General features: G+C 41.5%; 1 protein-coding gene across 4 annotated transcripts in view; it reads left to right on the top strand.

The window, feature by feature from the left end:
- BCO2 (beta-carotene oxygenase 2) overlaps positions 1–13110 on the top strand; it is a 64033-nt gene extending 50923 nt beyond the window's left edge. For 3 of the 4 annotated variants that reach the window (XM_070426035.1, XM_070426036.1, XM_070426034.1), the window contains 4 exons: positions 9050–9187; positions 9773–9955; positions 10736–10846; positions 11899–13110. In XM_070426035.1, the coding sequence (XP_070282136.1) occupies positions 9050–9187; positions 9773–9955; positions 10736–10846; positions 11899–12012 (546 nt within the window). In that variant the 3' untranslated portion in view covers positions 12013–13110. Of the gene's footprint in view, positions 1–9049; positions 9188–9772; positions 9956–10735; positions 10847–11898 lie in introns of those variants that run through there. The other variant, XM_070426037.1, reaches the window with a different exon arrangement.
- Positions 13111–13739: the final 629 nt, after the last annotated feature.

Genomic DNA, 13739 nt, shown 5'->3' with positions numbered 1-13739 from the left:
AAGGGAGAGAAAGAGAGAGAAAAACATTGATTGGCTGCCTCCTGCATGCCCCCTACTGGGTCATAAGGAAGTTCCATTTTCAATTTTTTGAGGAGCTGTCACACTTTTTTCCATAGTGGTTGTACCAAACTGCATTCCTACCAACAGTGCACTAGGGTTCCCTTTTCTCCACATCTTTTTTTTTTTTTTTTTTTTTTTTTTTTTTTTTTTTTTTTTAAATATATTTTATTGAATTTTTACAGAGGAAGGGAGAGAGATAGAGAGTTAGAAACATCGATGAGAGAGAAACATCAATCAACTGCCTCCTGCACATCTCCCACTGGGGATGTGCTGGCAACCCAGGTACATGCCCTTGACCGGAATCGAACCTGGGACCCTTGAGTCTGCAGGCCGACGCTCTATCCACTGAGCCAAACCGGTTTCGGCTTTCTCCACATCTTCACCAACATTTGTTGTGTGTTGATTTATGGATGATCACCATTCTGACAGGTGTGAGGTGATATCTCATTATCATTTTAATTTGCATTTCTCTGATGACTAGTGATGTTGAGAGCAACTTTCATATGTTTATTGACCATCTGTGTGTCCTTTTGGAAGTGTCTATTCAGGTCTTCTGCCCATTTTTTAATTGCGTTGTGTGTTTTTCTGGTTTGAGTTGTCTGAATTCTTTATATATTTTGGATACACTATTAACCCCTTATCAAATGTTTTATTAGTGAATACCTTCTCCCATTTAGTAGGTTTTCTTTGTTTTGTTGTTAATTCTAGATATTCTTTTTTTAAAAACAGCTTCATTTGGAGATAGGAAGGGGGGGAGAGAAAGAGAGAGAGAGAGAGAGAGAGAGAGAGAGAGAGAGACATCTAATGGTTGTCTCCAGTATGCATCCCAACAGGAGTTCAAACCTGAAACCTAGGTATTTGCCCTGACCAGGAATTGAACCCAGAACTTTTTGGTGAAAGGGAAGATGTGCCAACCAACCGAACCACCTGGATAGGGCCCAGATATTCTTCTTCTTTTTTTAAAATCCTCACCTGAGGATATTTTTTCATTGATTTCTAGAAAGTGGAAAGGAGGGAGGTGCTGGGGTCCAGCCCTAGCGGGTCCAGGGGTTCCCAAAGGTGTGGACGGAGTCGGCGAAGAATGTTTTACACAGAGACGGCATTCAGAACTCTCTAGCTTTCCTTAGTCTCCGTGGATCTACCTGTGCCTGGCTGAGGCCACAGAGAGAGATCCCAAGGCAAGCTGAGCCTTTATTTTATAGTGAGAGGTAAACAAGGTAGTGGTTTCCATAGTTACACAGTTCTTGTGAGTTTCACTTGTTTTGGCCACTTCCTGCACTTCCCTCAGCCCATTAGCTTCACAGATAAGATCTAGAGAGCCTCATAAGGTCAAGCCTAATTATGCTTAGAGGACTGTGCCCTCTAAGCTGGGAATTGTTTGTGACTTTGCCCACAGGTCAGTCTGAGGCTTAACCCTATATCAGCTCCCCACAGGGAGGGAAGAGAGAGAGAGAGAAACATCCATGGGAGAAAGACACATCAATTGGTTGCCTCCCGCATGCGCCTCTACTGGGGCTGGGGAACTTGCAACGGAGGTATGTTCCCTTGACGGGAATTGAACCCAGACTCTTCAGTTCACAGGCTGATGCTCTAATCACTGAGAAAACTGACCAGGGCAGGCCCAGATACTCTTCTTTTTAAAAAATCTTTATTGATGAAAGTATTACAGATGTCCCCCTTTACCCCCAATTGTCCCCTTCCACCCGGTTCCTGCCCCACCCCAGGCCTTTACCACCCTATTGTCTGTGTCCATAGGTAAGATCTTTGGTTAATCTCTTCCTGTCCGCCTGCTCCCCTTCCCTCTGGGATTTGTCAGTCTTTCCCATGCTTCCATGCCTCTAATTCTGTTTTATTCACCAATTTATTTGTTCATTAAGTTTCTTGTTTGTTTATTCTGATTTTTAGATTCTATTGTTGATGGATATGTATTTGTTGCCATTTTATTTTTCATATTTCCCCCCCTTTCCTCCTCCTCCTCCTCCTCCTCTTCCTTTTTCTTCAATAATATGCTTCAACATTTCGTGTAATACTGGTTTGGTGGTGATGAACTCCTTTAGCTTTTTTGTTTTGTTTGTGAAGCTCTTTATCTGACCCTCAATTCTAAATGAGAGCTTGCTGACTAGTGTAATCTTTGTTGTAGATCCTTGCTATTCATCACTTTGAGTATTTCTTCCCATTTCCTTCTGGCCTGCCAAGTTTCTGTTGAGAAATCAGCTGACAGTGATATGGGCGTTTCCTTATATGCAACTGATTTTCTCTTGCTGCTTTTAAGATTCTCTCTGTCTTTGACCCTTGGAAATTTATTTATTTATCTGTTTGTTTATTTATTTATTTATTTATTTATATCTTTATTGATTTCAGATAGGAAGGGAGAGGGAGAGAGAGATAGAAACATCAATGATGAGAGAGAATCGTTGATCGGCTGCTTCTCACATGACCCCTACTGGGGATTGAGCCACAACCTGGGCATATGCCCTTGACCAGAATTTACCTGGGACCCGTCAGTCTGCAGACTGACACTCTAGCCACTGAGCCAAACTGGCTAGGGCTAAATTTGGCATTTTATTTTATTTTTTAAAAATATATTTTATTGTTTTTTTACAGAGAGGAAGGGAGAGAGATAGAGAGTTAGAAACATCGATCAGCTGCCTCCTGCACATCTCCTACTGGGGATGTGCCCGCAACCCAGGTACATGCCCTTGACCGGAATCGAACCTGGGACCCTTCAGTCCGCAGGCCGACGCTCTATCCACTGAGCCAAACTGGTTTCGGCTAACTTTGGCATTTTGATTATGATGTGTCTTACTGTGGGCCTCTTTGGGTTCCTCTTGTTTGGGACTCTCTGGGCTTCCTGGACTTGTAAGTCCATTTCTTTTTCTAGGTAGGGGAAGTTTTCTGTCATTATTTCTTCAAATAGGTTTTCAATAACTTGCTCTCTTTCTTCCCCTTCTGGCAACCTATAATGTGAATGTTGGTATGCTTGAAGTTGTCCCAGGGGCTCCTTATGCTTTCTTCATATTTTTGGATTCTTTTTTAAAAATTCTTTATTGTTCAAAGTACAATTCATATGTCTCCTTTTCCCCCCATTGACCTCTCCTAGCCTGCTCCCACCCCTCAGCACAGGCTCCTGCCCCCACTGTCTGTGTCTATTGGTTACGCTTATATGTATGCATATAAGTGCTTTGGTTGATCTCTCACTCCTTTTGCACCCCCCCCCTCCCAATCCCCTGCTTTCCCTCTGTAGTTTGATAGTCTGTTCGTTGCTTCTATGTCTCTGGATCTATTTTTGTTCATCAATTTATGTTGTTCATTATATTCCACAAATGAGTGAGATCATGTGATACTTGTCTTTCTCCAACTGGCTTATTTCGCTTTAGCATAGTGCCCTCCAGATCCATCCATGCTGTTGTAAATGGTAAGGGTTCTTTCTTTTTTACAGCAGTGCAGTCTTCCATTGTGTAGATGTACCATCGTTTTTTAATCCACTCATCTGCTGATGGGCACTTAGGCTGTTTACAATAATTAAGATTTATTGTAAATTGTGCTGCTATGAACATAGGAGTGCACATATTCTTTCTGATTGGTGTTTCTGATTTCTTGGGATATATTCCTAGAAGTGGGATTTCTGGGTCAAATTGGAGTTCAATTTTAATTTTTTGAGTAAACTCTATAGTGTTTTCCACAGTGGCTGCACCAGTCTTTAATCCCACCAGCAGTCCAGGAGGGTTCCTTTTTGTCCACATCCTCACTAGCACTTTTGTTTGTTAATTTGTGATGATAGCCATTCTGACAGGTGTGAGATGATACCTCATTGTCGTTTTGATTTGCATTTCTCGGATAGTGTCTTTAAGAATTTTTTCTTGTGCTTCTTGGCCTCCTGTATGTCCACTTTTGAAAAGTGTCTATTTAGATCCTTTGTCCATTTTAAAATAGATTTTTATTGATTTCAAAGAGGAAGGGGGAGGGAGAGAGAGATGGAAACATTAATGATGAGAGAGAAGCATTGGTCGGCTTCCTCCTGTTCACTGCATACGGGGGATCGAGCCTATAACCTAGGCCTGTGCCCTGACCAGGAATTTAACCTCCTGGTTTATAGGTTGATGCTCAACCACTGAGCCATGCAGGCTGGGCTCTTTTGTCCATTTTTTGATTGGATTGTTTATCTTCCTTTTGTTAAGTTGTATGAGTTCCCTATAAATTTTGGAGATTAAACCCTTATCGGATGTAACATTGGCAAATATGTTCTCCCATATAGTGGGCTCTCTTGTTTAGTTGATGGTTTCTTTTGCTGTGCATAAGTTTTTTATTTTGTGTAGTCCCATTTGTTTATTTTCTCTGTAGTTTCTATTATCCTAGGACCGTGGTCGGCAAAATGTGGCTCGAGAGCCACATGGGGCTCTTTGGCTCCTTGAGTGTGGCTCTTCCTAAGCCGTAGGAGTACCCTAATTAAGTTAATAACAATGTACCTACCTATATAGTTTAAGTTTAAAAAATTTGGCTCTCAAAAGAAATTTAAATCGTTGTACTGTTGATATTTGGCTCTGTTGACTAATGAGTTTGCCGACCACTGTCTAGGAGAGTGATGGCAAACCTATGACATGCGTGTCAGAGGTGACACGCGAACTCATTTTTTTGGTTGATTTTTCTTTGTTAAATGACATTTAAATATATAAAACAAATATCAAAAAAAGAAGTCTTTGTTTTACTATGGTTGCAAATATCAAAAAAATTCTATATGTGACACGGCACCAGAGTTAAGTTAGGGTTTTTCAAAATGCTGACACGCCAAGCTCAAAAGGTTCACCATCACTTGTCTAGGAGATGTATCAGTAAATTGGATTCTTTTTTCTTTTTGCTCTTCTGATTGGGTGCTTTTTGCTTCCTCATATTCCAAATGATTGATTTGATCCTCAGAGTTCTTTAGTCTACAGTTGAATCCCTGTAAATTGTTCTTTATTTCAGTTAGTGTATGCTTAATTTCTCACTGGTCCTTTTTCATGTCTTGACATTTTCACTAAGAACCTTGAAAGTCTCATCAAGATCTCATCAAGATCCTTGAGACTTTCAACTATGGTTTTGAACTCTGTATCCAGTAGTTTGCTTTCTTCTATTTCTTTCATTTGTGACATGTTTTTTTTTTGTCTCCCCATTTTGGCTGCTTCCCTGTGTTTGTTTCTATATATTAGGTAGAATTGCTATGTCTCCTGGAATTGGTAGAGTGGCCTTGTGTAGTCGATGTCCTGTAGGGGCCAGTGGCTCAGCCTTGCCAGTCACTTGAGCTGGGCACTCTAGGTGCATCCCTGTGTGGGCTGTGTGTACAGTCTTGTGGTTGAGCATTGATTGCTGTTGGTGTCTCTGGGAGGAGTTGACCTCCAGACCAATTGTGTGAGGACCAGCTGCTACTACAGTGGGAGAGCTGCTATGCAGGAGGTGAGGCCCAGCTGTGAAGCAAGGCAGACTGGTGCTAGTGGGGATCTTGGGCCTTTTATTGATAGTTTGGGGCATGCTGACACAAGATGCAGCTTGTTTAAGAGATTTAGTAAAGTCTGAAGCCTGAGCCAAGACAGGCCATTCATATGGAAAAGCCACTGCAAACAGCTTGGGTGGGGCTGCAAATTGGATGGGACAGGTCTCAGGGAATCCCCAGGATGGAATAAACAGTGTGGGCCAGGCTGATGGAAACTCAGATATGGCTGCCAGTCAGCCCTGTGACAGGAGACGTCTCAACACAGGAACAATGACCCTTACTAGCACCCCTGTCTAGGAGAAAGCTGCCACCAAGTTCCTGCCCTGATGCAAGACAGCTCACTTTCTCCCTGTATGTGACTGGGTCCCTCAGAGTCACCTGGTGCTGGAGCTCAGAGGAAGTGAGTCTGAGTACGTTCATATGTTGGCCCTTTAAAAGGAACATCTGGGTCTCCAGCAACCTCTGTGTCCCTCAGCCACAATTCCCACTGGTTTTTACAGCCTGTAGTTACGAGGACTTTTCTTCCCAGCTCTGGAACCCTGGTCTGGGGGTCTGGAGTGGGGCTGGGACCTCTTGTTCCTCATGGGCAGCCTCCATAGAGATGATCTCCCTCCCAGTTAAAAAACGACACATGTGGGTGTTGGACCAGCCTGTTTGGCACCTCCGCCCCTCCTACTCGTCTCAGTGTGCTTTCTTCTTTACTTCTCCAGTTGTAAGACTTCCATTCAGCCAGCTTTCAGGCAGTTCTGAATGATGGTTGTTCTGTATTTCAGTTGTAATTTTGATGTGGTTGTGGGAGGTGGCGAGTACAGGCATTTACCTACGCTGCCATCTTGGTTCTCTCTGGGTCTAGATAGTCTTAATCTTAATTTGAAGCATGATATAATCCCTGCAAGAGCCAGTGCATGGTAACTGGTGAAATCGGAATAAAGTTAGTGGATTATGTCAATGTAAATTTCCCAGTTGTGATAGTGTGCTGTAGTTATGTAAGACATTGTAATTGGTGAAAAGGGATGAAGGATGCATTGTTTCTTTTTTCATGTGATAAAATATACATAACATAATATTTACTATTTTGACTATTTTAGGTGTACAATTCAGTGGCATGAAGTACTTTAACAATGTTGTGCAACCATCACCACTATCCATTTCCAGAACTGTTTCATCATTGCAAACAGAAATTCTGTACCCCTTAAATAACAGCTCTCTGTTCCCCCCTCTCCCTTTCTACTTTTTGTTTCTACAAATCTGCCTGTTTTAGTACCATATATAAGTGGAATCATACAAGAATTGTTCTTTTGTGTCTGGCTTATTTCATTTAGCATAATCTTTTCAAGGTCATCCATGGTGTAACATGTATCAGAATCTCATTCCTTTTAAAGGTTGAATAATATATATACACATACCACATTTTATTTATCTGTTGGTGGATATTTGAGTTATTTTTCCTTTCTGGCTACTGTGAATGATACTGTTAATAACATTAGAAAATAGTCCAGCTGGTGTGGTTCAGTGGTTGAGCATTGACCTATGAACCAGAAGGTCATGGATAGATTCCAGGTCAGGGCACATGTCTCGGTTGTGGGCTTGATCCCCAGTAGGGGGCAGGTGATCAATGATTCTCTTTCATCACTGATGTTTCTCTTTCTCCCTCTCCCATCCTCTCTGAAATCAATAAAAATATATTTTTTAAAAGAAACATTGGCATACAAGTATCTATTTTAGCCCCTGTTTTCAATTCCCTTTGGTATTTACCTAGAATTTCTGGGTCATATGATAATTCTATGTTTAACTTTTTGAGGAACTGCCAAATGGTTTTCCATAGCAGCTGCACAATTTTACATTCCCACCAGCAATGTACAAGTGTTTCAATTTCTCCACGTTCTCACCAACACTGTTATTTTTTTTTTTACATTTTTATAATAGCCATCCTAATGAGTATGAAGTGTTATCTCATTTTGGCTTTGATACACATTTTTCTAATGACCAATTCTGTTGAGCATCTTTTCATGTATTTATTGTCCATTTGTTTATCTTTGGTGAAAGATATTTCTTTCAGTCCTTTGCCCATTTTAAAATCAATTGTTTTTCTGTATTCTTACAACTGCATGTGAATCTGCAATTATCTCAAAATAAAAAGTTTAATAAAGAAATTGCTTGATTTTTCTCAGCCTTTAGCTGTCTTTTCCTAAAAGCATTTTATGCCCTTTGGGGAAAAAGTACCCCCAATATCTAGTTTATCTCCTTCCAAATCTCCACCCCATTTTTCTTCACTGCCTTTTTAGCTCAACAGTGCCTTCAAGCAGCTGTTTTAAACATCTTTGTCCAGCTTTTCTGTCTCTCCACATGACCTCATCTACCATTATTGGGAGTCTCTTTTTGTTCAGTTATGGTTTTGTAAAAGAAAAAAATATTTAAATAAATTTAAAAGTAATTAAAAAAAAAACCTCTTCATGTAGTTTAAACATAACACTAAGTCTTTACTCAGTAAAAACATTTCTGCATGAGATGGAGATAATATGGACGAGGTATATGGGAGAAATGGCAGTTCGTTCTCCATTTTACAATATTTTATGGGAGAAAAATGTACTTAAAGCATTCTTATTATCAGAAAAAATACACTTATCTTATTAGAGTCTCTTACTTAAACATCACCTCTACAGAGAGGCTATGTTGGGGGTCCCGCTTGATAACTCATTAGGAGGATTCACGGGCCCCAAAAAAATCAGCAAAAGAAAGCGGTGCAGGGGTGAAGTCTGGAGGAAACTGAATCCTTGGAGGCATGCATCTGGTTGTCCAGGGTTTTTTATTGGGGATCTTCACATAGACATATAGCCCCTCCATGGGCAATCTCAGTTACTGAAGCTCCAGACCCCACAGAGAAAGCAGGGGCTCGTTATAAATCACATTTCAGCATAAACTATCTGGATAAATAAGTACAGTGTGACACAAGGCCTCAGGTACGCAACATACTTTTATCAGACAGATCAGTCCAAGGAAGAGCTTGGCTCCCAGGTGCCAGACAAGGGCCAGGCAGGAAAACAGGCCTTTCTTGAGAGTGTGCAGAGTCTGAGCAACCTATGCCTGCTAAATTAACCCTTTTCCGCCCAGAGGTCTATCCTGACCAAACCTGAAGAAGGAAGCAGCCCTTGTTACTCGCTAGTTCCCCACCCTGCAATATGTTTCTTAATGGCATTTATCACTGTTAGAACCTGGGCTATATAATCGTTTGTTTGACACTAATTAAACAACATATATTATTTACTATCATTCTTTTTCCACTAGACAGTAAGTTCCATGAGGCCAGAGGCTTTGTTTTGTTCACTGCGGTATTCCCAGTGTCTAAAACGGTACCTGTAGTAGGTACTCAACAGGTATTTGTTGTATAAATAAATGAGTAAAAATGATCATGTGTGCATTACTTAGGAATGCCAATAATGTTGCCTGGATCTAAACTTTGGGACGTGCTGTCACTGTATGAATGACAAGTTCCTCATCCATTTACTTCTCTCTCCTGAACAGGTCTACAATTCAGTAGCCACATCTTTCCCTCGAAGGTTTGTTTTGCCCTTACGTGTCAGTTTGAACGCCCCTGAGGGAGAGAACCTCAGCCCGTTGTCCTACTCCTCGGCCAGTGCGGTGAAACAGGCTGATGGCAAGGTAGGCTCTGAGCAGATATTAGACGAAGGCATTGGAGGTTAGTGTTGTTTTTACTCACTGGCCATTTCCCACAGTGTTTGACGGACAGTAGGTTTCATAACCTTCAGCTGAGCAGGCTCAGGCCCAGGTACATCGCTTGCACAAGAACCGCAGAATTCGGTTTGGGAGTGAGCACTGTGTTTACTGCTCTCTTCTATGTTTTGAAACAGATATACGCAACTTTCAAATGGTTGTAAAATGTTTAAATATTTGAGGTTGGTATTGACCACCCCTGCCTTTTAGATAATTTGTGCTTATCACAGGCATCTTATTGGTTAGCTATCAATGTCTTAGCTTTAGTAGAATAAAAAGCCCACTTGTACCTCCTATCAGCTTAGTCACAAAACCAGATAATCTTTTACGCATTTTTACCCATGATGGAAAGAACAATATAAAAAATTACATAGGACCTCCATTTCCAAGCCCTGTCAGAAACTCTTACAGAGTGTTACCCCCACCCCTTGCCCCCGCCACCCCCCTGACCTACACGGAAGAAAATAAGTGAGGATTAAGCAATCACTTACAAATCTTTTGGAACCTTTTCAGATTTGGTGCTCTTATGAAAATCTACACCCTGAGAACTTAGAACAGGAAGGAGGTGTTGAGTTTCCCCAGATCAACTATGGCCAATTCTGTGGCAAAAAATATCGTTTCTTCTATGGCTGTGGCTTTCGGCATTTGATAGGGGATTCTCTGATCAAGGTTGATGTGGTGAACAAGACACTAAAGGTAATGAAAATCTCTTTTGTTTTCTTTTTTAAAAAAATATACTTTATTGATTTTTTACAGAGAGGAAGGGAGAGAGATAGAGAGCCAGAAACATCGATGAGAGAGAAACATCGGTCAGCTGCCTCCTGCACATCTCCCACTGGGGATGCGCCCGCAACCCAGGTACATGCCCTCGACCGGAATCGAACCTGGGACCCCTCAGTCCGCAGGCCAACGCTCTATCCACTGAGCCAAACCGGTTTCGGCTCTTTTGTTTTCTAAACCCTGAAAGGACCTGCTCTGCCCTTGGAATGAGTTTCTGTTTAGATTAAGGTAGCTTTTAAGCTTCTCTAATATTTAAGCAGCTCAGCTATTTACTTTTATTAAGTTTGAGAACCATGGAATCACCTAAGTAGGGGTATGTTCCCTCCAGGGAATCTAAATGAGTCACAAGCCCAGAAATAGAATTCTGAGCTTGATGTTATTTTGAGAGAAATCATGGGGCTAAGGTTGTTGGCATAACTATATTTCAGGTTGGTAGGAAATTACAATTTCACAAATTGTGTTTGATGATGATAGAATGTGCAGCTGCAAAAGCTCCCTCTCTCTCTCATATATTCAACTCAGTAAGTCTGTTTTTTGTGTGTTTTGTTGTTGTTGGAATATTATATTGACAGCCAAATTCATGCTGGGAGGGGAAAAAAGCTATTGAAAGCTTCCAGCTCATAACTAACCTTCCAGCTCATAACTAAGCTTCCAGCTCATAACTAACCTTAAAATACTTTTTTGGGGGAGTTACAGGTTTGGAGAGAAGATGACTTTTATCCTTCAGAACCTGTTTTTGTTCCAGTACCAGGGACCAGTGAAGAAGATGGTGGGGTTATTCTTTCTGTGGTGATCACTCCCAATCAGGTAAATGTATTTCCCTGTTACCAATCAGAAAGAAAAGTAATTCTGGGCCTTTTGAGGGCTATATGAGGGATATATTCAGTGAAGCTGTTGATTTATTCCAGTGTGGCACCTTCTCTTTTCTTCCCGTCCTTACCATTTATGTACCCTTTTATGATAATCCATACTTTTTATTGGTTTAAATTTCTATTTGTAGAACTATGGTAATTTATATTCGCATAGGAATGCAGTTACAAACTACTTTCAGACATGTTATTTTATTTACCCATTAAAACAACTTTGTGGGATACCATTTACACATGTGGCATTTGTAACTTAAGGAAGCTGAGAGAGATTTGTATCAGATCTCATAGTAGTGAAGCCAGTATGTAACCCCAGTCTTCTGACTTCCAGTCTAATATTCATATCATCTGTGCTGTCACTCAATTGAGTAACCCTAAAGTCTAATGTGGTGAAGCCCGGATCTGGTGTCTCAATAATATCTAACATTTCCTTTGGGGCAATCTTGTGGCAAACAAGCTCCCCTTGAATACCAGCTCTGACGAATCCATAGAGGCTGCCTGGGAGGTAGAACTCTAACCCTTTCAAAGGGCTTGGTGCGGAATGTTCTCTGATCAGTGAGTCAGGCCTGCCGTGGTTTAGGTTAATACCATGTACTTGCCACTCCAGTATTCATACCAGGCAAGTTTCGGTCTGCCTTGCAGTGATATGTTTGGTCAGCTCCCAAGTAACACAAGATGGAGGGAGGCAATTCTAATTCGGAAGAAAGAAGTTCCGTGAAACAGGTAAAAAGATCCTTAAACAATCACCTATGAAGGTGATTGATATAAACAATGTAATTTTTCCACTCTAGGCATGAGCTTCCCATTCACTCCAGTTCAGCAATTCAGCAAACATTTAGTGACTGGGCAGGCAAGGCACTCTACTAGGTACTGAGGATAGCTATGAGATGAATAATACATGATCTCCCTCTTAGAAATTTTATAGCCTAGTGGAGGAGAGAGAGATATTTTTAATAGAAAAAAAAGGAATTTTTAATATTGTTTCTTTTCTAGAATAAAAGCAACTTTCTCCTAGTCTTGGATGCCAAGAACTTTGAAGAACTGGGCCGAGCAGAGGTGCCTGTGCAAATGCCTTATGGGTTTCATGGCACCTTCATAGCCACCTGATGGAAGAACCACGAGGTCTGGGGACCAGGTTTAAAATGAATGTGCTCTGTACAAAAGAGAGACCGAAAAGGGCACCTTACTTTCCAAACCACAGACATCTGGTTTCTAAATTTCTATTAAAAAAAAAAAGAATTCAAGAAATAATTATGGTTTTATATTTTCTTAGGGCTCTTCCTTGAAAACACTGAGCAAGTGTTGATACCACTTTTTGAAGAGAGTTTTACATTTGTATTTACTTGATATATCTTCCTCTCGGCAACGAGAATGCATGAAAGGAAAACTAGAAGTGGGTCATTACCACCACCAGATAGGTAGGTGACAGAGACCCTCACACTTGGCAGAAGAAATCTGAATAATCATAGGTAGTGGAATATGAATATAGATCTGAAAAGCACCGGGTTTTTCTATCATGGCCTGCCTGTTACCACTGGCCCCAGGTGCTCAAGCAGAGAGGAAGCCAGCGGTGTCACCCTGATGGCTTCCTTTAGACTGGCTGCTTCTCTGCAGTCCACAGCAGATGCCACTGCAGTTGGACCACCCGTGACCACCTCCCACCCTGCCCCTAGTTTGGCCTTGGCAGGGTGTTGTTTTGAAGTGTTACAGGATTCCAGGGCAGGAGGAATGGGGGAAGCTGAGAGAGGAAAATTAGGACAAGGCCAAACATTGTGGGTAATTTGCAACTGGCCTGCAAACAACAAACCAGTATCTTCCCCAGGACACTGTGGGAGCAAATAGTTAAAGACCTCCCTGCTGAGAGAATGCAGAAAGGGAGGGGGAAAGGGAAAGGAAAAAATGGCACTTTTACTCCCGAAGCAAAGCCAGCAGTCTCAGGGCTCAGCAAAAGAGAGTTGCCAGGATCCTGGGAAGACCACAACAGGAAAACCTTGAGACTTAACCTATACCAAGATACTCAGCAAAAGAATCTTCTGAAACCTACAGACAGGAGGAGGGTATATTACTCCTCGAACTTGCTCCAGACACTCGCTTTTCCGGATTAGCCGGGAAAGCCCATCTGTGCTCCAAGCCGGATGAGATAGAGTTGCTTGCTTTGCTTTGCTTTTTCAATAAAGGTGCATGCTTTAATCAAATTCAATGACATACTCTAATAAACTGGCTGTTCACAATGCAGTCAAGAGCTCTTCTATAAACTCATTTACATGAGAAGACAAGGACCGAGGTTAGGGACAGCCCTCTCCCACTAGCTCAGGGGGCTGTCCTGTCTGATAACACCTTTCTGGTGTCAGTGAGAGGTGCCTATACAGAAGGACATTGCTAAAATCAGGCATTTATTCTAACCTCCAGGTGTCTAGTTCTTCAGAGATTAATGAAAAATCATTAGTTCTTCATTTATTTGGGCAACAGGTTGTACTAGAGACCACGTAATCTCCACATTTCTAAACCCCACCAGTTTCCACTAATAGCCCAAATCAGCCTAGGTTTGGCACTTAAGCCACACTCTTGCCAACACCCTCAAAATCCCTTTCCCTTCAGTTATACTCCTTCCCTCTGCTGAATTCCAGTCCTGGGCCAGCTAAACCTTCCATGCTCCCTCTGCCTGTTGAGGATCACTGGAAAAGACCCCCAAACATGTCTTTTGGGAGCAATTGTGAATTCATGATTAGGCTCACTGCACAGTCCTGGACCAACATAGTCAGTTTCTTCTTTTTTTTTTTTTTTTTTTAAATATATTTTATTGACCTTCTACAGAGAGGAAGGGAGAGAGAGAT

This window comes from Myotis yumanensis, unplaced genomic scaffold (genome assembly GCF_028538775.1).
Source record: "Myotis yumanensis isolate MYYU_CA2020_CCGP unplaced genomic scaffold, mMyoYum1.0.hap1 SCAF_10, whole genome shotgun sequence".
NCBI lineage: Eukaryota > Metazoa > Chordata > Mammalia > Chiroptera > Vespertilionidae > Myotis > Myotis yumanensis.
Note: the sequence above shows the minus strand (reverse complement) of the source record. Positions and strands in the feature narration are given on the sequence as shown.